At 31.9% G+C, this 24,686-nt stretch overlaps 1 protein-coding gene across 8 annotated transcripts in view; it reads right to left on the bottom strand.

The window, feature by feature from the left end:
* The window catches only part of LOC127717649 (uncharacterized), a 144,631-nt gene that overhangs the window by 16,708 nt on the left and 103,237 nt on the right, over positions 1-24,686 (bottom strand). For 6 of the 8 annotated variants that reach the window (XM_052223380.1, XM_052223379.1, XM_052223384.1 and 3 more), the window contains 8 exons: positions 14,099-14,232; positions 10,128-10,218; positions 7,926-8,015; positions 5,752-5,922; positions 5,029-5,148; positions 4,536-4,646; positions 4,222-4,314; positions 9-3,005 (listed from right to left, as the gene is read on the bottom strand). In XM_052223380.1, coding sequence (XP_052079340.1) covers positions 9-3,005; positions 4,222-4,314; positions 4,536-4,646; positions 5,029-5,148; positions 5,752-5,922; positions 7,926-8,015; positions 10,128-10,218; positions 14,099-14,232 — 3,807 coding nt within the window. Of the gene's footprint in view, positions 1-8; positions 3,006-4,221; positions 4,315-4,535; positions 4,647-5,028; positions 5,149-5,751; positions 5,923-6,551; positions 6,636-7,925; positions 8,016-10,127; positions 10,219-14,098; positions 14,233-24,686 lie in introns of those variants that run through there. The other 2 variants (XM_052223381.1, XM_052223386.1) reach the window with 2 other exon arrangements.

Genomic DNA, 24,686 nt, shown 5'->3' with positions numbered 1-24,686 from the left:
CAACATACCTGTTTCAGAATATGCTCCTTGACAATATCTTGCACTCTATCGTTGACATTTATCTCATTAATCAATGATTGACGACAACTTCTACGCAATGTTGGAGCTAGTTTCATGTTTGCCAATATCTCTGTTTTTGTATTTAGACTGGATAGAGACACAGATCTCTCCAATGCTTTTCCAGAACTGATATTGCCAATGTCCTTAAAATCATCAACAGACTGCTTCTTTGATATTTTCTCAAGATCTGAATCAGACAAAAATCTACACAACCCCAAAGTGGATGACCAGTAATGCTTTGTTGTGGAAGTTTCAAAAAGCTGTAAATTTGATATTTGATCTTTCTTCGAAATTTGTTTTCTCACAGGAAAATCTAATAATTTTTCATTAGATGCTCCAGACATTTCTCCATAGTCTTCTTTTTCTTCTGGAATGTCGGAAAGAAAGTTCTCTTCACTGTTGTTTAACATGTGATAAATAGAATTCCTGTCTGATGTCATGTGACTTCTGGAAGTTGAGGTCACATGGTCAGAACTCAAAGTAACATGATCAAGTTTTGAGACATAATGATCTTGTTCCTTTGCATTAGCTCTTTCATCAATTTGTTTCTTATTTTGTGAACATTTATTGTCCTTGTCCAAGAGATTTGTAGTATCATTTTGGTGCAAAGAATCGGTCACATGATGAGATTTGTTTCCCCATGATGATGAACGATTTCTAGATTCAGACTCGTCAATTTCAGTAACATTTAGTTGAACATCATCACCAAGAGATCTGCGGTTTAAAGTTTTTTCATTGTGCCCTAATTTACTATCAACAGAAAACGATTTTCGAAGTGGAAATCTTTTACAATTGTCATTTTGTTTTTGACATTCTGCTTCAAACATTTGTTTCATAGCTTTGACCCGTCCTAAAGAATTATGTCCTATATTTTTATCTTGCATATTTGGTGAGGAACGTTTTGGAGAAAAGTTCAATGAATGTGAGTTTACAGCAGTTGTTTCCAATGGAGAAGTCCCACAACTAACAAATTTGTGACTAGAATCCATAACATGCATCACAGTCATATCGTTTCTAACCTGAAAATCATTTCGGAATACAGCATCTCTTTTCAATGAAGAATCACTAAATTTTTCTAACATCTCTGGTTGAATATCACTAGACATAGTTGAATATCCATCGTCTTTACTTCCCGATCTTTCTACTTTATCATTTTTCACGCTTTCGAAACTTGAATCAGAGGACATATATTTATGAGTCTGATTCACTGTTTGTTCAGTGACAACATTAACTGACTGAATAGTATCAACATTATCAAATACACCAGTTTTGAATTCATGAGGTTTCAATAAGCTCAGTTCTTGGTTAGTTGAGAGTGTCTTATTACGTAATCCAGGGGATTGTATTCCCATTATAATTCCAGGTGAGCGGCGGCCAGCTATTGGAGGTTTTTTGGGAATCGGAGGTGGAGGCCCCCTTTTCCTATTCTGTGAGCCAACATTTGAATTATCAATATTTTTCACAACAATCACCTCTCTATAAATATCCTTATCCCTAGCCTCAGTTTGAGAACCAAATGATTTTTCACTAGCAGTAGGCGTTAGTTCCTGTGATGATTTCATCTGGGTCTTTTCTGACAAAGAACCAGACATACTTCCACTTTCACTACTTCCCGATTTATTGTGAACTTTGTACAGTTTCAACTGGTATTGTCTTGCAAATTGTGGGGACCAGTTTTCATCACTCTCACTACTACTTAAGCTTGAAGAACTATATCCATGTTTCATGTTATTTTTGTCTTTTGAATTCAACACAAGTGATGAGGGTCGATTTGGTTGTTTTGTTTTATTTGAATGTGGTAAGCTCCTACGTCTATGTGAACGTGGACTTTTTATTTTATTCTTTTTCTCACTATATTCAGTATCCTTAACAATATCTGGCTTGCCACGTAAACTAGAAAATATTGATTTCTCCTTCTTTTTTCTGGCTTTTTCCTTTTTCTTTACTTCAGCTTGCATAAATTGTGGAGTTTCAAAAAAAGCAAATTTTTCTGCAGTAAAGTCTGCATCTAGTAATGTATCGGTATCGTCATCGTCATCTAAAATTTCGTTAATTGAAATTGTTGATCCATTACTACATCCTGAAATTGGACGATTAATATCACTATCTTCGTCACTATAATCATAAAAATACTGGCCGTTTGGAAATGATGGTACTCTAGCTGGCTGATTATTTGTAGGGGTTACTTCCCTTTGTCTTGTATTTATATCAGACTGAGTACTTGTTTGATTGAGTTTCGATATAGATGATCCCTGAGTTTTTATAGAAGATACAGTTTTAGGCACTCTTGAGTTAGAACTTCCATGAGTTATTTGTCCTGAGTTTTTTCTGCCTGAGTCTTGGTCTGTCTTTTTCTGTGGAAGTCTACTTTGTGATCCCGAGGATTGAGGTAGTGATGATTGAGATTTACTCGTCTTTTTAGTTGGTATACTTGACGAACTTGAAGACTTTTGTAATTTTGAATTCAATTTACTTGATGATTTACTCAGTTCAGTCCTTGAAGGCTTTGAACCAGTTTTAGACTGGTTTACATTTGTAACAGTTTTATTAATATGATCTGGTTGAGACAGGCTTCTTCTTTTAGCACTTGAATCTGATTGATTTATTTGTACAGTAGTTTCTATCTGATTGGATGAAACATTTGATGAACTCTGAGAAATTACACCAGGAGGGACAATTTTACTTTTCCCTAATGATGCATTCGTTGAATTTGACCTAAACGTCCTTATTTTACTTGTTGTATTTAAGGATGAGGTGGAAGAGCTTCGTTGTTTTGCTTTTTCACTGGCACGTTCTACGATACTGACATGCTTCATTTTCGGACTAGAATTCGTTGCAGGAAATTCTGTTTCTATTTTTGTCCTACATTGTCCATTGTCACAATTAGTTCCACAGTTTGTTGAATTACATTTCTTACTTGTTAGAGTATTACAGTCTTCAAATGCCTGAAAATAATATAAAAAAAATAGATCAGAAACACAGACTTCTTAAAGACCTTCAAATAACAAAATCTTATAAATGTAAAAAACAACAATCAAGAAACCAAACTTAAGGTTAGCTGTATGATGTAAACCGACTCAGCAAGACTCTTATGAGAAGTCAATTAAGAGATAACTGTATTGTATTTGAAGCTTTGTGGACGTCCATCGGTAGTTTTACTGTTGCAAATTTAGTTTACCTGGCGACGTGTAGCGGAGACAGGTAAACGGGTATTTGAGACAGTAAAACTACTGATGGACGTCCGCAAAGCTTCAAATACAATACAGTTATCACTATTCTAATGCAAAACAAGTACATAATTCAATTTCAATCATTATTTCAGTGTAAAATTTCCATTTAAGAAAATTCCGCGAAAAGATGTTATCTTCTTTGGTCCCCAAACTAGGTGACGTCATAGGTATGCTTCCGGCGTCAAACATAAACACCGGGCGTTTTCTGGCTTCTTGACCGATTCAGAATGTAATAAAATTTGATAAAAAGAAGATTTCTAGGTGCAACATGTGAGTTTTTTGCTTATTATTGTAGAAATTACATGTCAATACATTCCGCAATTCAAAATGTCGGCTTCCTTAGTTACAGACAAGGACATAGAGAATTGTACGCTTACTGTCAACCAATCAGAACCATTGATACAAAATAATTGCATTAGAATGTCATTTAACAACACAGTATTGCTAGTACAAATGTAGTAGTATGATGCAAATTTTCTTTTTTTCAAATTTTCTTTCTTTCATTATTATTCGATGACCTTAATCTCAAGTCATATCTGTGATTTAATTCAAGTGATATTTTTCGCCACTTTGATGGCTTTGGCTGGACTGTTTCGGCTTTTTTTGTCTAGAGCATACCTGATGAAGGTTATTCCAGATACATGTTATATGTACATAAACCTCCAAAGGCAGATTGTTTCATTCGTCCAGCAAGTCTATTTCTTTTCATTTACATAACGTAAAATGAATGGACTTACGGGACAAATAATACTAACGGCTAGCATTGTAGATCATGTAACTTTAAGCCTACTTAAAAGTCAACTACCTAAATAGCTTATTTGACAAATAAAGTGAAAAATAAATGTCTGCCAGCTACCTATACAGTTAAACCAATAGTATAACTTAAATTAATAAATAAAGTATGCCAAACCAAAAAAAAATAATAACATACATTGTCTGAACTGTGTAGCGAGTCAGTGCTTGTGGAAGGGTGATGTATAAGTGCTGTCGACTGTACAATACTATGTGATGTGGAAGTGATGTGCTGAAATATAATAAAACATAGCAGTGAGAATTTGATGGTTTAGAGATATGTGCAAGTATGCAATGCTAAGGATGTTTGTGTAAGTAAACCAAGAGTCTATTGGTTATGGTGATATTGATAATTTGAATTAAACAGTGCTATGTTGTGCTGTGTTGAACTCAGGAATGGTGAGTAGGTGAGGACAAAGTTTTCTAAATAGGAGGGAAATATAACATACATACCATAGTTTCTACAGATACAGATGATGATGGTGGAAGACTACAAACACTATTGTAATACCCTGTACTCTCACATAATGTACTGGTAGATACTGTCTGACTGGGTGGAAGAGACTACAAAATAAAGATTATGTGTTCATTCTTCAGAAGTACATTGTATGAAAATTGTATGAAAAATAGAAATGAAAGATTTTTAAAGATCTGCAATCAAAACATAGTTAACAAATGAACTAGTAATTAAATTTGTTGTTTCTTCTTCCCACACAAATTGGTATCCAACGAATTTTAATGAACCCATAGTAATTTACAATGCAAGCTGTATACATGTATTAGGGACATTTCTTAAATTAAAATAAAAATTAACCATGTTAACATCCAACTCAACATAATTGAACAATAATAAATATTGAAACTGTGTGAAAAAAAACTGAATGAAAAAATTGTATTTAAATTGGTTTTCTGAAACAGTGAAATTACTTTGTATTTAAAAGCTTACTTGCAGAACAGTATCTGACGAGTATTTCACTTTTTGTTGGAATAGACAATTCAGTTCTTTGTTCTGAAGTTCTAAATCTTGAACTCTGGTCTGTAACTTCACACATTCTTCCCTGAGAGCCTGTAAATATTCAAAGAACCATTTGAATTATCTCCCCTTTGACTGTATTCCTTGTATATTAGAAGATTTAATGGACAAAAGTGTTGGTCTATAAATTTCTCGTGGAACAAATGATTTGTTTTAATTGCTGCTTTATTCTTCGATCAGTTTCAATTGAAAAGAAACCTGTTTAAATTTTTTGCAAGTTTAGTCATTTTGTGGTTGCATCATTTGCTCCAATTAAAGTAACTTAAAATTTGTATTTCCCCTTGAAAATTGGTATCCAATGAACAACAATGAATCAATTGTACGTTCTATTACCATCACTTAAGGCTTTGAATCGTACCGTTTGAGAGTAATGCCTGTAAGACCTGATTATATTTAATAACCATCGCTGAACATTTTGAATCGTACCTTTTAAGAGAGTAATGCCTGTACGACCTGATTATATTTAATTACCATTGCTGAACATTTTGAATCGTACCTTTTGAGAGAGTAATGCCTGTACGACCTGATTATATTCAATTACCATCGCTGAACATTTTGAATCGTACCTTTACAGCGAGTAATGCCTATACGACCTGATTATATTCAATTACCATCACTGAACATTTTGAATCGTACCTTTTGAGCGAGTAATGCCTGTACCACCTGGTTAGCAATCTCATCCAGACATTTCTCATACTGTTGTCGTTGTTGTTCATTTTCTAGTACCAGTGACGAGTTTTCTGCCTCTAACATCTTCAGTCGTTCTAACAGTAACTTAGTTCTCTCCTGATCTGTGCCATTACTCATCTACAAAATTAATATATTCATAAATCTATAAAATAAATATATTTTTGAATCTACAAAATTAATCTATTAAATATATGTATCTACATTAATAGATTTTTGTAATGAAAAATTTGTGTGGCTTTTTTTCCCAGAACAAATGCTTTCTAGAAAAACATCTTTACAGCTACGATAAGTATAAATGATAATTTATTTTCGTTTTGTATGTAAAAATAAACTGTCATTTTATTTTGTTTAATTACCAAAGTCTGCAACTTATGCTGATAAGTAGTATCACTTGTGTGTAACTATAGGTTATAGGTAACATAATGCAAAATTAAGGCCTAACATTCTAAGATCCTCATCCACCTCTTTTGGACAATTGGGGTGAGGGCATAAGGGCTGGGGTTAATTGTGGATGGTTGTGCAGATTATGGCATCAAAACTGCATACTGTGACATAAGTGTTCTTGAATGAACTGGTTTTATTTTTGTATTTTCTGAATCTTATACAAAATATCATTGTAAATTAAAAGCAAACAAATTTCAGAAGAATATTATAACCAAGAAATCTGTTATCACACCTTGTAATTTAAAAATATCATGCTTAATTCAATTCATATAAATCATCTTATAAAATATCAAAAATATTACCTTAAATGATAAGTTAAAATCCAAATCCACAATTTTATTTTATAAATCCTAACCACATAAAAGTTACAGAAAACTGACGTTGGAGTCACAGAGTCAACAGAACGTTTTTTCAGACCTTATTATTCATAATTTGTGTATAAAATTGCTTTAAAAAGTAACAAATCAGGTTCAAATTGCTTGATCTTCACCCCAAGCTGTTAAAATTTGTTTGAAAAGGTAAACAATCCTGCAATCAATAATAACAAATTATACAGAAATGATATTGTATTTCTTGACTGTTCCCATGTATCGGTCATTTGCCAATTTTCTCCAATTTCGTTGTTTGACAATGGACAATCTATATATTAGCCAGGTGTAAATAAATTTTTGACGTAGTTTTTTAAAAATCGTCAACATTTTGATGGTTTTGCTTTAGGACAGATAGTTATCTCAGTGAAAATTTAAATATAGGAGTTATTTACATTATAAACAATTTGTAGGGTTAATTTTTTATACTAGCCCTCTAGCTCTAAACTTAATTTAGTAGACTGGCCCTCTAGCTATAACCTTATTAAGAAGCCAATTGTCCTTCTTGTACGAGACCTAATTCAAGCTAAGATATAAAGAATAAGTGGTTTTCCTAAGTGATTAAATCTGTTAATTCCATTTAAATTTATGGTAATAGCCAAACTCAGTTAAACTGTTACCCCATCATTTAAGACATAGGTATTGCAGTTTAGAGAAAGAGAAGTTTCCTATGCTTTCTAGATTGGGGGTTCAACCATATTATTTTAAATTTTCATCACTCTAAAAATTTAAACTCGTGCTCACTGAAAAACTGATACAAATTTTCAAAATAGATTTCAATTTTTTTTTAATTGAGTGGTTATTTTTTTAAATACAGAAGTAGAACTTTAAACAGATGTAATGTACTGTACTGTTAAAACTCATAATATGTTTTAATCGTTGGAAAGATATTTTTTGTTTGAAACTGTCAAAAATATGTACAATCGATTTGGTTCGTATATGATTTTAATTTGTGGCTTCTGTGTTGAAAGTTAACTTAAAAAGTACCAGTAATTAACTTGGATAACAAAATGTCAATGATGTTATTTAACCAGTAATGTCAAGACTTCGATATTGGCCCATTTTGCTAAGCCTTCAAATTAGAATAAATTCATATCTATCGTCAGGGCATTTTATTTTTGATCATAATTGTGCTTTATGGAGCTACATATATGGTAATGCATAGAAGTCCCACTACTGACACATTGCCATGCTCTCTGTAATTCAAACATTTACTTATAACAGGTATACACAATTTGAATGCAATTTTCAAAATCTTCTATTTATTTGAAGTCTGGTTTCCTGTCCTCAGAACATCTTTTTACCTACCTGTTGTTCAAACTTTTTGACATCGTTCAGTAACATGATGTTTTCTCTCTCTAAACTGCTGATGTGACTGTTATACTTCTGTAAATTGTTCTATAAATAGACAGAAAATAGATTGCAGTAACACTTATACGTGTTTACCTATATTCTTGCTTATGGTCCATTTTATTTTAATTTCATGGAAAAAATGAGACAAAAAAAACTAGTGTGTGCCAAAAACCACTTGCCCTTAGCCTGTAACTCATACAAATATGTTTGGCTGAAGAATATTTGCAAAAGATTATTTAGAAGTACAAATTTTCTTAAAATGAGCTTTTCATTTCAGGTTTTTTTTGGCAAGGGTTGAGAAAAGTCATGAATATGCATGAACTATTTCCTTCTGGGCTTCTAAAGCACTGTAAAAGAAGGGACCATTTCTGTTTGTCCACTTTTCTGTCATGGTACACTTTTTGGATGCCTTTCATACTTTTCCAATTAAGCATTAATCATTTTATATGGCATACAGAACAACAAACAGTGAACCAGTTCAAATTTTGCACTAAATGTTTACACAAAACATAATTTTCTATCAGTATAAAAAAGATTTCCTAATGGCTGAGGAAAGATTTGAGCGATTCTTTATCTAGATCAGAATTTTCAAATCAAACAAAACCCAATTATATTACAATGCCAGGATCCTAACTATCAATTATATTATCAAACATTCTCTAAACAATCCTCTCCACTTTCCTTCTGGGCTTATAAACTGATGGATGAGTGTTCTCCATTCATTAAGCTTAATAAGCTCAGAATGAAATCAATGAATGGTATAAAAATATCATTATATTAAAGTCCAATATGAACTAATTTAAGTAGTTTCGAGGTTCTAAAATGATATGAATTCTTCTAAAATTTTCTTTCAAAATCCATTGAATCATTTGATAATTGTAATTGCCAAACTTCTATGTTGATAATTTGCGAGGAAATGATTGAATATTCTTCTTTTTTATTTCAAGAGTTTACAATTCTATTCAGAAAGATTTTATAAGAAATTATTAAATTCATTATTAAAAAGTAGGAAATATGATCCTCAGCTTGCCTTTGATGTCAAAATTCAGATTCAATATTAAAAAATTGTCATATTTTGCACAGGAATATACATCAAATACATGTAGAAGTCACTTTATTATATTACAGCTGTATTGGTGATATTAGGGACGGTACATCTGTATTGGTGATATTAGGAACGGTACAGCTGTATTGGTGATATTAGGAATGGTACATAGGTATTGGTGATATGGGGAACGGTACAGCTGTATTGGTGATATGAGGAATGGTGCAGCTGTATTGGTGATATGAGGAACGGTGCAGCTGTATTGGTGATATGAGGAATAGTACAGCTGTATTGGTGATATGAGGAATGGTGCAGCTGTATTGGTGATATGAGGAATGGTGCAGCTGTATTGGTGATATGAGGAATGGTACAGCTGTATTGGTGATATTAGGAACGGTACAGCTGTATTGGTGATATGAGGAATGGTACAGCTGTATTGGTGATATTAGGAACGGTACAGCTGTATTGGTTGTATTAGGAATGGTACAGCTGTATTGATGATATAAGGAACGGTACATCTGTATTGGTGATATCAGGAACGGCACAGCTGTATTGGTGATATCAGGAACGGTACAGCTGTATTGGTTGTATTAGGAATGGTACAGCTGTATTGATGATATAAGGAACGGTACATCTGTATTGGTGATATCAGGAACGGCACAGCTGTATTGGTGATATCAGGAACGGTACAGCTGTATTGGTGATATCAGGAACTGTACAGCTGTATTGGTGATATTAGGAATGGTACAGCTGTATTGGTGATATTAGGAACGGTACAGCTATGTTGGTGATATCAGGAATGGTACAGCTGTATTAGTGATATCAGGAATGGTACAGCTGTATTGGTGATTTTAGGAACGGTACAGCTGTATTGGTGATATTAGGAACGGTACAGCTGTATTGGTGATATTAGGAACGGTACAGCTGTATTGGTGATATTAGGAACGGTACAGCTATATTGGTGATATCAGGAATGGTACAGCTGTATTAGTGATATTAGGATTGGTATTTTAAAAACATAAATTTATTTTGTTGTCATGAAAGTTAGATGTGGCTTCCACTTCGATAAAAAAAAGAAAAACTTTATATTATTCCTATGTTCCATTACTTACCTCATACTGCATAGAGAGACTGGATTTTTCATGTTTTAGTTGATCTATCTTAGATTTAAACTGCATCATCTGGGAAACTGCTTGTTCCATGCTGTGGACAAAAGAGAATCATATAAATACAACCATATTAAGGGATATTTAAGTTTTCATGCCTATTTAGTACAAGCTACCTCATTGATGTTTTATATATAGACACTCAGTTACCTATATTTACTTCATATTTAGACACTGGTACCCTAGATTTACTTAAAATTTAGACACTGGTACCCTTGATTTACTTAAAATTTAGACAATGGTTCCTAGATTTACTTCAAATTTAGACACTGGTTACCTAGATGCTCTTTGAATTCAAACACTGGTACCCTAGATTTACTTACAATTTATACCTAGATGTACTTTAAATTTGGACACTGGTTCCTAGATTTACTTTAAATTTATACACTGGTACCCTTTTTGATTTTACTTCCGATTTCACTTTTTCTATCATCTTCAATCTTTAAAATTCCCGTATAATTACTGTATTGCATGTCAACATGAAGATTTAACCGTCAAAGTATATAAAAGGAGGAAAATAAAATCTGCTATAAAAAGGACACATTCTAAGTTTTGTAATGAGATAGTTCATCACCCATGAGTTTAAATACATATTAGGTTTCAATATCGGAAGTAAAAGTAAATAGCAATTTTTTCAGTCATTAATCAATACAAACGAGATTTTTAATGAGAAGGGAGCATGACAAAACAGAAAGCTTCCTGTAGTGACAATCCAGAAAACCAATTTTTTGTAGATATTTGCTTCAGTTAACGAGAAATCAGCAGTTTCTATCAACGAATCTGTTCAGAGTAATATTCCTAATAGGGTTTGACAAAATTGAATCTTACGTTTAATTTCTCTGATATAAAATCTATCAATTCTTCCATCAAGAAAAGTAAACATTTACGTAAAAGTAGAATAAATTATATGCTATTTAGAGAAAAACTCAAATACTAGGAAACCCTTTTAAATAACGTAGAGATATTCATCTCTTTTATTGCATCAAAATGATAAATTATTTTACAAATTCTGTATCTAAGTCAATTAAGAAAAATAAACCCAGATCTGGTAAATATCAGTATCTGGTACAACAAACTGTTTCCTCCAAAAATGCTTCATTGAACTCTAATATTAACCAGCATGTAAAATTTGTTTTAAAAGTTTTAGAAATAAAAAAGTTTTTATAATCCTCAAATTGTTCAATGAAAATCCAGAAACTCAATACGTTAACATTTTTGTCGTGGAGTTGTTACTGTTTTTTTCAAAATATTTATACAGCAAAGTTTAGTACATTATTCATAAGTGAAATTCATATCAGGATGAACTTAATCTCTCTGTCATTTGATCACTTGTGGAGAGTTGTCTCATTGGCAATCATACCACATCTTTGTATTTTTATATTTTAAGTTAGAAACAAAACCCCTTACTTGAGTATTATGTAGGTTAAATTGATTGGGTATAGAAATCATTTCAAAGGAATGATAAAATCTTTTTCTGATTCTGATTTTTAAAGAAAAGCAATAACTATAATAAATACAGACTGTTTCAGCTGGTCAATATCTATAAATAGATTTGTTGGGTATATGTTTGAGAGGTCTCAGTGGCCTAAGCTATAAATACAGTTGTTGGGTATATGTTTGAAAGGTCTCAGTGGCCGAGTGGTCTAAGCTATAAATACAGTTGTTGGGTATATGTTTGAGAGGTCTCAGTGGCCGAGTGGTCTAAGCTATAAATACAGTTGTTGGGTAAATGTTTGAGAGGTCTCAGTGGCCGAGTGGTCTAAGCTATAAATAGAGTTGTTGGGTATATGTTTGAGTGGGCTCAGTGGCTGAGTGGTCTAAGCTATAAATAGAGTTGTTGGGTATATGTTTGAGAGGTCTCAGTGGCCGAGTGGTCATCTGCAGTGATCACTATACGGTTGAGAGTTTGACTCTAATCTTAATTGATACAGATTTCTAGTTTTTCTGCCAAAGATTGGTAGATCTTTCTAGGTACTGCAGTTTTCTCCACCGAAAAAAAAAAAAAAAACTGGCCAAGGTAGCTGAAAGGTGTAAAACACCACCAAACAAACAAAATATTTTTTTGAATGAGACTGCAATTACTGAAAGCAAGGGTATTGTATTTTCTTTTTCTTTTTTCAGGACATTAGGAAAAAAAGTAAAATAACAAAAAAATACTGAACTCTAAGGAAAATTCAAAACGGAAAGTCCCTTATCAAATGGCAAAATCAAAAGCTCAAAAACATCAAACGAATGGAAAACAACTGTCATAGTGCTGACTTGGCACAGGCATATCCTTATGTAGAAAATGGTGAATGTAGGAAAACATTTCTAAAAAATCTACAAAGTAACAATTTTCAGTCTCTAGGGATTTGTCATCTGAGATATCAAAGTTCCAATTAGTACAGTTCTCTGATGGTTGGTATATCAACCCTTTAAACAAGCAAATTTCATCGCTTTTATCTGTACTTTTAGTCCCACTAAATTAGGAATTTCCTAAACATTTTGATCATAATTTGGATAAGGAAGTTTTTGTATATGGAATTTCCAATTTCTAAAGATTCTATAAAATAATATCGAATAAAACCAACTTTTATAAGATTAATTCAATATAGATAATTTATTTATATGCTATAATACTTATATTTCTTTTTAGAAACCTAATTTAATCATGCAAAGAGCAGAAAGCATTACAATTCATCTTATAAAAGACTTTTGAATTTGCAATAGAAAAAAAATTACAAATATCATATTCTAATAAGCAATACTAATTTGCTTTATATTACAATATATTTATTCAAGGTTTTTCACAAATTTTATCGACAGATCAATAAAACAAAACATTAAAAAAAAAAAATAACCAATCATATTAATCAGAAATGATTTCTATAAATATATCAATAAATTTCTGACACTTCAGATGTATAAAATACAAAACAAAAAATAGAAAAAAAAAACATCATATTAATCAGAAATGATTTCACATAAATATATCAATAAATATCTGACACTATAGATGTAAAGGAAGTCGTTGGTGGACAGATTTATTATAGAAAAAACAATTACGATATCACATAAATTTCTACTAAAAATCGTCATTTTTACACTTTATATTGATCATTGATCATGTAATTATCTCCCTTTATTCAACGTCAGTCTTTCTGGAGCCAGCGGAACATTAATCAATGACACAGTGGTCATTTATTATTTTTCACAGATTTTTGATTGGTCAAATATCTTTTTCACATTTTCATACCAAGATTAACACGAAACATCTGGGAAATCTAATTTAATAAAGAGCATATATCTTATGATAAATATACAAATTGGTTCTAAATATATATCAATTTTGTTTATAGAGTACAATTTTGTGTGATTGTTAATCTCTAAATCAAGTGGGTGCTAAAAGTTTTCTGCTTTGTTTACGCTTTTAACAATTGTTTTAACCTGTATCTTTTGAGATTGAACCTAAAACTTCAGTTTATTGTGTTAAGTGCAATAGTCAAGATATTCATTCCCTACCTAGATGTGAAACAAGAATGCGTCCATAGTACATGGATGCCCCACTCGCACTATCATTTTCTATGTTCAGTGGACCTAGAAATTGGAGTCAAAACTTAGAAAATTAGAAAGATCATATCATAGGGAATGTGTACTAAGTTTCAAGTTGTTTGGACTTCAACTTCATCAAAAACTACCTTGACCAAAAACTTTATCCTAAAAAACTTTAACCTGAAGCGGGGCAGATGGACAGAAGGACGGACGAACAGACGCACAGATCAAAAAACATAATGCCCATAAATGGGGCATTAAAAGCTTCATTGTTATAGCAAGTGGTTACATTTTGACTTAGAAAATAGATTATTACTGTTCCTGAAATTTGTGGTATGTCACATGAAACATTAGGACTTTAAAATCATCTTTAAACTTTAACTTACTTTTGAAATTCTGTTTGGATGTGTCTCAGCCTGGACTGTGATTGGTCAGTTTCTATGGTGAGCTCTCGTAGCTTTTTTTCCGCATCAGCTCTCAGCATTCTTTCTCTCTCCAAATCTTTCAGAATGTTGTCCTTCTGCAAAATAAGGATAAAGACATTTAATAAAACAGACAATTATCTATAAACCCGTGTAGCATCGAAATTAAGAAATTTATACGACTGGAAATCTTCACAAGGGTATAACTGTAAATTCAGCATTTTTTGCATACATTTATTTTTGCAATATTTGAATAATGGATAAAAATTAGATAAATTATTGAGATCTCATACAAATAATGCTCTCAAAGTTTAAAATGCACTAGTTTTTATTTTTCCGATTGTATTGCAATTTTTGCAATAATGAAACGTTACAAAAATTTCTGAATTTACAGTAATTCTTTTAGGTCAAAACACATTGTCTGAAGGTTGGAACATTTCAAATGAAAGAAATCATACATGATAGATCACTTTATCTAAAATGTAATATTCCAATGGACACAAAAAGGAAATGTTTTCATGTTAGTCTGTTTCCTGACTGGAGACATTACGTTACACCTAAAACAAACACAGACACAAGTTTACAAAACATAGCTATTGTAACTACCATGTCCAATACAAGATTTCTCAATTTTACAACAACATTACACATTGTGACACTCTATGATACAATTTATCACACCTTAAAAGATACCCATTATGTCCTCTTACATCAAATTTAAATGTTCTATTAAATTAGGAAAGAAAACCGAGGATGACCTATAGTTGTTAATACTAAGTCATTTGTTCTCTGGTAATGGTATCTGGGTGACTGAGTGGTCTACTTAAAAAAAAAAGACTACTTTTACGTCATTTGGTCTCTCATAGAGAGTTGTCTCATTGGCATTCATACCACATCTTCTTTTTTTATAATAACCTTACATATTAAATTTTACAATACTGTTACTGTTCAAATACAGTAACTTAGGAAATATTGGTGTGTACTTAATCTTATTGTGACTGTTGAACATTTAAGGACAAAAATGAGAGATAACTTATTGTGATTGTTGAACAATGGACAACAATGGGAGATAACTTATTGTGATTGTTGAACAATGGACAACAATGGCAGATAACTTATTGCGATTGTTGAACAATGGACATAAATGGGAGATAACTTATTGCGATTGTTGAACAATGGACAAAAATGGGAGATAACTTATTGCGATTGTTGAACAATGGACAAAAATGGGAGATAACTTATTGCTATTTCAATTGAGGAAATCCTGTATAATTATATAACACTTTCAAAATTGAAAATATGAGTTTTTGTTATAGAAAAACCTTTCCCTTCACAATTTTAGCAATAAATAAAAACTTTCAGTTATTTCTAACTTTGCATTTTATTTTATAAAGTAAATATTTGTTAACCAGTTTTCTTGCAAATTGACAAGTGTTGAAAAGCGAAATTGCTGTGAGGTATTCTGATCAGTTCAAGATAAAGTCGTCTCAATCAAGCTATTTTCACTTTATTGTTTAAATAATTGTCGATGAAATTCAAATTGGTTTGATAAGTTGTAAGAATTTTATCTCACACATGAACAGTTTATGATGTAAAAAGTATCATTATTTGTAGGATATTATAAAGAAAAAATCTAGACTCTATATTTCTGTATGAACACTTCTTAAAAATAACCACCAATTTAAATAATCATGGTACAAAAAAGCATTTCCTGATTTGCTTTAGAATAGGGATGTCATCGTACTGGAAACATGTTTTAAACCTCTATAATATCATGTATTCAAATATGTGTAGCAGAACTAATCTCATTGGTAGATCTGAGGACATTAAATCCCTAATCTACATGTAAACTACATTAGTTTAACAAATCCATATTAAACAATAATATAAAATATTATAATAACCTCCTTTTCTACAACAACAAAAATGTAAATGATTGATTTGCATAAAAAGCGTTATAAGCGTTGAAGAACTTAAAATCAACCAACTAAAATGAGGTCAATTTTACTCAATTATTCTAATAAAACAGAAGAAAAGACAAACACAAACAATGAAAACTTTAAACTAAGAGCCATCCTACTAAATCTATTCATGAAATATTTCCTAGTCGTCCAGGGTAACAATAGGTCAAATTTGTGAACTGAAGGGTAATAACTCTTTTTCACAAACAATATTATGAGTTTATATGTCAACAAGAATTCCTTATCACTTAGTCTTAGACCAATTTGAATAATAAGACTTTTTCTTAATCAAGCTGTAGAATTAATAACAAAATGTGAGAGACAATTTAAGGGAAATTATCTTATGACACAATCACCTGCAAAATAACAGATCAATGATGACAAAAATTACAGTCTTATATACAAAGGTATAGTGGAAACAATTTTAACATGTGTATTATTTCATGGCACAAAATCCCTGTAAAGAATTGACAAAACTCTAAAAGAAAGAACAATACTTTCACTGCTATTCTTCATCTCAAAGTCACAGTGAAGACTTCAACATGGACCACAAGAACGTTACCTCTTGGAAGTTCATGAACACACTGGATATCCTGATCTGAAATCTGTGGGAAACCTGAGGAGCAATTACACAATAAATACAAACCATGATCAAGTAAGTAAAATATGGATTTGATTCCCACGGAGCATAATTTCCTGTAGGAATCAGATTTTACTTCTGAATCAGTGCACTAAAAAAAGTGTAACTACTCCTCAAGATTCGGATCCATCCACAGATTTCAGATCGGGATACCTGATGTGATGACGGCCCTAATACTTTCTTTTAGCAGACTTCTTTACTAGATATTGAAAACATTGCATCGGGTTGGGTCTGAATCCGAAACAAAAATGTTTCTATGCTCGACTCGTCAAGGAATGTCTCATTATAGAGAAAATGTAATTTAGATATCTGACTGAACAATAAATTTAACAATGTCTTGCATCTGAATCCTAATCATGCTAATCATCCTAATAGGATTCTTTCTTAGATTAATAACATTTACATAATAACCTTTATCAAAGCTACAATTTTTATGTAAATAATTCAATTAATAAGATATTTTATCTTTAATACAGAAAAATTCTATTTTTTTCTCCAGTAAATTAACCTCACTTCTTATACAATTGTATTACAATTCAATCAAATTCTTTGGCAAGACAAACAAAGGGTAAATTCTTCAAAATACAACTTCAAAAACATTTTTGTTCATTGGAATTTCAGAGTTATCATAATTAAGATAAGAATTATTATTTCAAATAAAAATAATCATTTAGCTCATCAGCCGATTGAAATTATGGAAATATCAGTAATATTATTGATAGAGAAAGACAGAAATTGCTTTTAATCTAAATATCTGAAATTCTCATATTCATATACAGAGGCTGTCCAATGTGATAGACCAGCTAACTTTAAGTTACTGTGAATTCATTAGTACAGGTGACCAACAAATGTTAATGTTCAATGAAGTACAAATTTTCTAAAGGTTTGTATGCAGACTTTTGTAAAATTACAAAATCAAATACAATATATGTATCCACTAAAATACAATTATTCCTTAATCCAGAAAAATTCACAGGTACCCACCAAAATAAATAAATCCAAAGTATATTATAGATATTAGGAGAGGATCTCAGAAGCATGTAGAATATCAACAGTGGTCATCTCAGTACCAGAATCTATGGCAAACGAGGTCTACTGACACAGTATATTATAGATATTAGGAGAGGATCTAAAGAGCATGTAGAACAAGCATTCTTTGAGTATTGCATGGCAATACATAGTCCCCTACCGAATAGAAATTCATTGTAATGGAACGAAATTCTAACTTGATCTATAACTTGTCATGGTGTAAACTACATAAAAATATCAAGTCAAAATCCTCAAGCATGAAGAAAAAAAACTGTTGAAAACTGATTATTTAAGTGAATTTTCTATGTCCAAAGACCATAACTCTGCACAAAATTATCAGACTGGAACAAAATTCCATCTTGATCTGTAACTTGTCATGATAAAACTATATACTAATTATCAAATCAATATCTTCAAGAATGACCAACAAACCTACCACTAAATTCTTCACACAATTTACCAAAGAAAAGGAAAAAAATCCAAAAAATCTTTTAAAAAATGAGTTATTTCCCTTTGAACAGAAATCTACTAATTAATAAGTATTTCATAAAAAAATTAATTCTAGGGAAAGGGCTTTAACTGAACAAAAAGAAAAGCTAAAATTGTGAAAATTGATCTTGACCTGTAACTTGTCGCAATAAAACAATAAACCAAATATCAAATCAATATCTTCAAGTATGAAGAAAAAAAGTCTAGAAAACAGATTTGCCGGACTGACAGATGGACAGACAGACAGACAGACAGAGGGACAAAGTGCAAACCTAAAGTCCCCTCTGACTTCGTCGGTAGGGGACTAATAACAACAGTGGTCATTTCAGTACCAGAATCTATAGCAAACGAGGTCTTATGCCTTTTGATGTGACACGGTATTTATGCATCCCATAATACAGATTGGTCTATCCAAAAGATATAAGGGATTATATCATAACAGCATTAGGCAAATAACTTATGGAGATATGGTATGATTGCCAAAGAGAATACACCAAAGTCCAAAGTCCAAACGATGTGGATATAAGCAAGTCTATAGGTCACCGCATGGCTTTTAACAATGAGCAAAACCCATATCATATAGTCAGCTATACAACATCATGACATTATCAAATTTGAAACATTCATACAAGAAAAGCAACAAAACATTATAATGTATGAAACGCCATCACAGTTAGACCATAATAGTACAATATTTCTACAATGACAATCAAATAAAGCAATAGAAAGGACCTATGGTCCACATAAAAACAATGGATAACTTAAGCAATTGCTATTTCTGCATTTGTCTCAAAAAACCGTCAGGAACAAACATTTAATATACATGAACCAAAAAAATAAAAGGTTTAGAATAAAATTGTTTGTTAATCGGCTATCAAAGGTAATTGATAACAATTTCAACCAATAAAAACCAGCTAATAGTGACTATAATAACATCAGTATGCAACAGAATTTATTTGTAAGGAACTGTTTTCAATCAAATCTGTTACACAAGAGAAATTATACCCTTTTATAATTTAAATATTAATATTCAATCAGAAAATCTATTCACCTAAATGTTCATGCAATAAAAAATCATCCTTTTATCCACAAAATAAATGGTCTGGAAGAAAATCGTTCACCTATATTTATCCCATCAAAAATGGATTTTATTTCTTTTAATGTGTCTCATTTTGATTATAAACTCCATCGTAAGGGATGGCAACACGTTTCTTTACTATTATTTAATCTGCTCTAGAAAGTGTACATTTCTCATTTGTCATTTTGCTTGTCAGCGTTGTTGATTGCACAATTGATTGTGTTCTAATTTCCCTCTGATTGGATGATTACTACATTGAATCTTATACCGATCGTTCACTATAACAAAGAATGTTTTCTTTCGCGATTCTTCTTAAACTTTGGTAACATATGTGTACTCTTTTTACGTGATGGCTTTTCTATGATTGCATTTCTTAAGAAAATGAATTTCTCTGCTCTCTTGTGACAATGTAATGATAGCAATAAGTATCCTTCAGCGGAGAGTTATTGTTGCGAAACTTTGTCCCAAATGACATTTTCAGCAACTATAGATTTTTTATTAAAAAACTCGTAAGTCCTATATTACTACAAAATCTAATTAGCAATTCTCACATCTAGACAAAAACAACCAACTCAAACAAAATTAGAGAGATAATCTTAGCTTTTGTTTGCCAAAAGTGCACAAAATATTAAGCAAGGGGTCACATAATAATGCAACTTTCAAAGAGTACAGTAACATATAAAGATACATCTTAGATCAATCCTGCAAAGAGGTACTACGTTCACATAAATAAACTAAGCAGGAAAAAATAAACTGCTATAAAAGGCATAGGTTTTTAACGGCAACCCCCATGACTGAAACATTGATGCACATAAAGGTAGGCGTAGGTTCTAAATTAAACATGTATCATATGAAAACTATATATTCTTTATAACTGAGCAAATTAGATTCTTAAAAAAATGCTGATTCAGCAATTTTGCTATTTTTAGTGAGGAAAATTTAAGTTCCATATTACAAAAAAATTAGAATCAAAGCCTGTTGACTGCCATTAATTTGAAAATATGCCATTCAAAACAGAAATTTTTGAATTGAAATGGGGAGTGGGGGCATGCAGGTATTTAACATGTTTACAAAATACTAAAATGCCTTACCTTAAAGAACCTAAACATTATATATCACAATCTATATGACCATTCCAGTCCCAATGTTACATCATTCAAAGATTATCAGCCTATCATCTAACATTATCTACCAGCAGTAATTTGTTCTTACAGAGGAGAAATAGTGAATCTGATAAATTGTTCCATTTATGTATTGATTAGAGAAAACTGAGATAAATATCACTTGGGAATCTAAGCTAGGCTTCCTGTAAATGGTCAGACATTGTCTAAAGTCATTATTACTGATTAAAATGACCCACTTGACCACAACTTGTCTGAGATAACCAGTAGATATTATTGGTTCAACAGAACCCTATACATCACATCTGGATATGAACTCTGATTTAAATGACGGTTTACTTAATTGTATTTATAAATAAATCTGAATTATATAATCAAGGCCATATATTTATAAAATATAGAGGTCAGTTAGTGGTTATGCTGACTGAATGTTGTTTGATTAATTGATCAATACTCTAAGACTCAGTGGAATTACCCCTTTATTTCTTTTTTTTCTATTCATATACTGTAAACTTCACTATAAAATCAACTCAAAATGAGACTTATCTACACTTGCCCCTTTACAAGTAAGGTCAAATATATTTGTAATCAATAAATGATAATTAACTACCCATTCAATGTCCAAAGGAAAAACATGTGATAAGATTACAACACTGCACCACAGTCATCCAGCTAAGATACTACACTGCACCACTAACACCCAGTTAATATTACTACACTGCACCACTAACACCCAGCTCAGATAACAACACTGTACCACTATCATCCAGCTTAAAGATTACTACACTACATCACAGTCATCCAGCAAAGATACTACACTGCACCACTAACACCCAGCTAATAATTACTACACTGCACCACCATCACCCAGCTAATATTACTACACTGCATCACTATCACCCAGCTAATATTACTACACTGCACCACTATCACCCACCTAAGATTATTACACTGCAACACTATCATCCAGCCAAGATTAATACACTGCTCCACTATCACTCAGCTCAGATTACTTCACTGCACCACTATCATCCAGCTCAGTCGCATTATAATTCTTGTATTTGACCTATGTGACAGTTAATGCACAACTTATCAGTAACATCACAATATCAGAGCAGAACTAATAAAGTTTACTTCCAACATGTCAAATGAGTGTAAAATTGTTTATTATGGAAGCATTATCTGTGCTGTGACCCTACCTATCTAATTTGAACATGACCAATGTAGACTATTGCATTAAATAATTTTATTACAAATATTTTACTCAAAGCAGCAGTTGTTAGATACTGTAAATTCAGAAATTATTGTGTGCATTTATTATTGTGATATTTGAAGAATGAACAAGAACGTGAGTTTAATTATTGCAATTTTAGGAAAAGCTGCATACAGACATATGTACCACTCTGATATCAGAATAAGAGTTCTTGTTATCACAATACTCAAGGAGTCCCATCATTCGCATTAATAAAAACCTCTCATTAATTTCTGAATTTACAGTATTCTTTTTTTTAAGTATTGAAAGGATCAAATACATGTGAATTGGTTACAATGACTTGTATGACTCTGATTCGGTCTTACTCATCTCCAACTCCTAGCCCTCAGTCTCTTCCATCACTCTATAATCCTGATTGAGAAGATAATGTCAGTCTTAAAAGTTACTTCAATTCTTGATTGAATTCTATTCCCCTCCTCCTACTTACTAACTCTCTCCAATCCCTCTATCATCCTGATTTAGAAGATCATGTCATTCAAGCTACCTTGACTTCCAGTCCCCCTTCTGACCCTCAGTCTCTCCCATCAGTCTATCATACTGCTTAAAACAATCATGTCAGTCTTAGAATTACCTTGAATCAGAGCCCCTCCTAACCCTCAGTCTCTCCAATCCCTCTATCAACCTGATCTTTGACTGACAGGGCCTCCTCCTGACCCTCCTGTTATAACCCTCTATCATCCTGATTGAGAAGATCATGTCATTCTAAGAGTTACTTTGACTGTGATTTAATCTTCTTTGGTTTGACAAATAAACATTTATCTCTGTATTTAACCTCCCATGATGTCAGCTAAATAATGATAAAAGAAGCCCCAGGAATCAACTTCATATCAGTGCTAAACAGTATCCTCATGCATTACAGGCCAGGTTGAATAAATTACTATATTATCAACCCTTACTCACAAAAGTTTACATCAAGAGTCATGACTGATCCAGTACCTGATTTACTCTCAGAAATGTACGCTTTTTCTCAAATATTTTCAACATGCCGACTCTGTCTGGATATATTTTTGTAACATATAAAATGTTAGCAAAAGCTAGTTTAAGTAACCACTTTAATCCTCTCATAATTAAAGAAAAGCAGGTTACTATGTGGCAATTTTTGGGTGAAATTTTTTGTACAAGAATTTGTGGAAGGTTCAGTGTCTACATCCATGTTTTTAAAACAATACCACCTATACAAAAATGGTTAAAAAATGTGTCCCTTTAATGAATTCAAGAAAATTGACCCTCCCACAAAAAAGGTTGTGAACGATCTTAGTTTAATTGCCTAAACCTTATACAACAACTATTTACCAGCTTAATTCAGAAAAATTATTTGTGGCATTCAACAACCTATTGAACTCATAAAAGTGTCATTTCCTGAAAAAAATCAAATCAAAACAATAATTCAGAGGAATCGATGTAGGACGTCTAACATCTTATTTTCTTAAGTGACAGAAAATGTCTGATTAAGTAGTTATTTGTAGTATAAATCTTTCTAAGGAGAAAAATAATCATGTTTAATGGCCATAAATAGTTTCTTATTCTATGTTATATAAACGTGGGAGAAAATAAAAACCATCAAACTAGGAAAAATGTCTTTTTGTTGGAGTTTATAGTACTTGTAATCTTTATTTTGCTACATGTAGTAATAAAATTGGAGAAGATTACCAAGGGGTCCACTGGGCCAATCAAAAACCATATATAAGACATAGAAAAAAGACAGTCATGTCGTGACAGACAGCAAACTTAAAAAAAAAAAGCCGTCACAGGTTTTATTTTTGTGTATTTCTTGTCCATGATGATAGTCTTCTTTTATGAACAAATTTAAATGAGGGGATATTTTCTTAATTTCATCAGTTACACAAAATTGTGTGGAATCAGCGGGGAAAAACCTATTTTCAAACTTTACAGTACATTGTTTTCATTACTTTTTCATAATTTTCACTGTGTAGTGTTGTCCTGAGTATAATTATAATCCTCAACTTGGCATCAAAAATGAATTGAAACTAAATAAAAACTGACTCACCCCTATAAAATAAATTCCATCATTCATTGCTATCTTGTCTTACAATGTTAAAACAACCAAAAGAATCCAGAACTTGACAGGCACCCCCCACAAAGCATTGACCACTTAAAGATTAGCAAGGTGATAGGGATGATTTTCATAGGGATAATTGTCAAAATAATTATTTTATAGGAGATAAGAGGGATTTAGATGTAAATATAACTTGATGAGACATAATCCATTTCACTATATACCTGACATGTTTTAGATATGTCAGATATATACATACTTATAAATGCTACTGTTTAATAATGAACTATTAGAGTGCACCCTTAGGCAGGAATGTCATTAAGTTCTGCATTATGCATGATTGGAAGGAACTGTTTATGATATTTTTTTCATTTTTATGAAATTGTTATTTAAAACCAGAGGCGGATTTAGAGGGTTTTTCAAGGGGCCCGGGCCCCCCTTTTGTGGGAAAAATTTGGTTGATTATACATGTATAGGGTATCACTGAAGCATGACTGGAGCGGGCCCCCTCTTATGAAAATTTCTGGATCCGCCATTGAAAACCTTAATGAAAGCTCTTTTTTTTATGAAAAAGCAAATACAATATTGTGTTTTAGGGAGCTACCATAGGCAGGACAGGAGTTTTGAGTAAAAAAAAAGGCAGGATGACAATTTATGTAAAAAAAAGTCAGGATAAACTAAAAAAAAAAAGGCAGGACCAAATAGAGTGAAAAATAAAAAGGCAGGACAGAGATTACAACTAAAAAAAAATGCAAGACAAAATTTTTCATCCTAGCCCCCCCCATAAAAATCAAATGGCAGCTCCCTAATAAGACCCTATGAAAACAATGACACACATGTGACACAAATGAAACATCCTGCACATTATAGTTTTGGTCCATTTAACTTTAAGGGAGCTGTCCAGCCTCAGTTTTTCACACCAATCTCCATAAGGAAAGAAACTC

Source organism: Mytilus californianus, unplaced genomic scaffold (genome assembly GCF_021869535.1).
Source record: "Mytilus californianus isolate M0D057914Y unplaced genomic scaffold, xbMytCali1.0.p SCAF_10, whole genome shotgun sequence".
In the NCBI taxonomy this organism is placed as follows: Eukaryota; Metazoa; Mollusca; class Bivalvia; order Mytilida; family Mytilidae; genus Mytilus; species Mytilus californianus.
The sequence above is the reverse complement of the archived record's forward strand: the minus strand, read 5'-3'. Positions and strand labels throughout refer to the sequence as shown.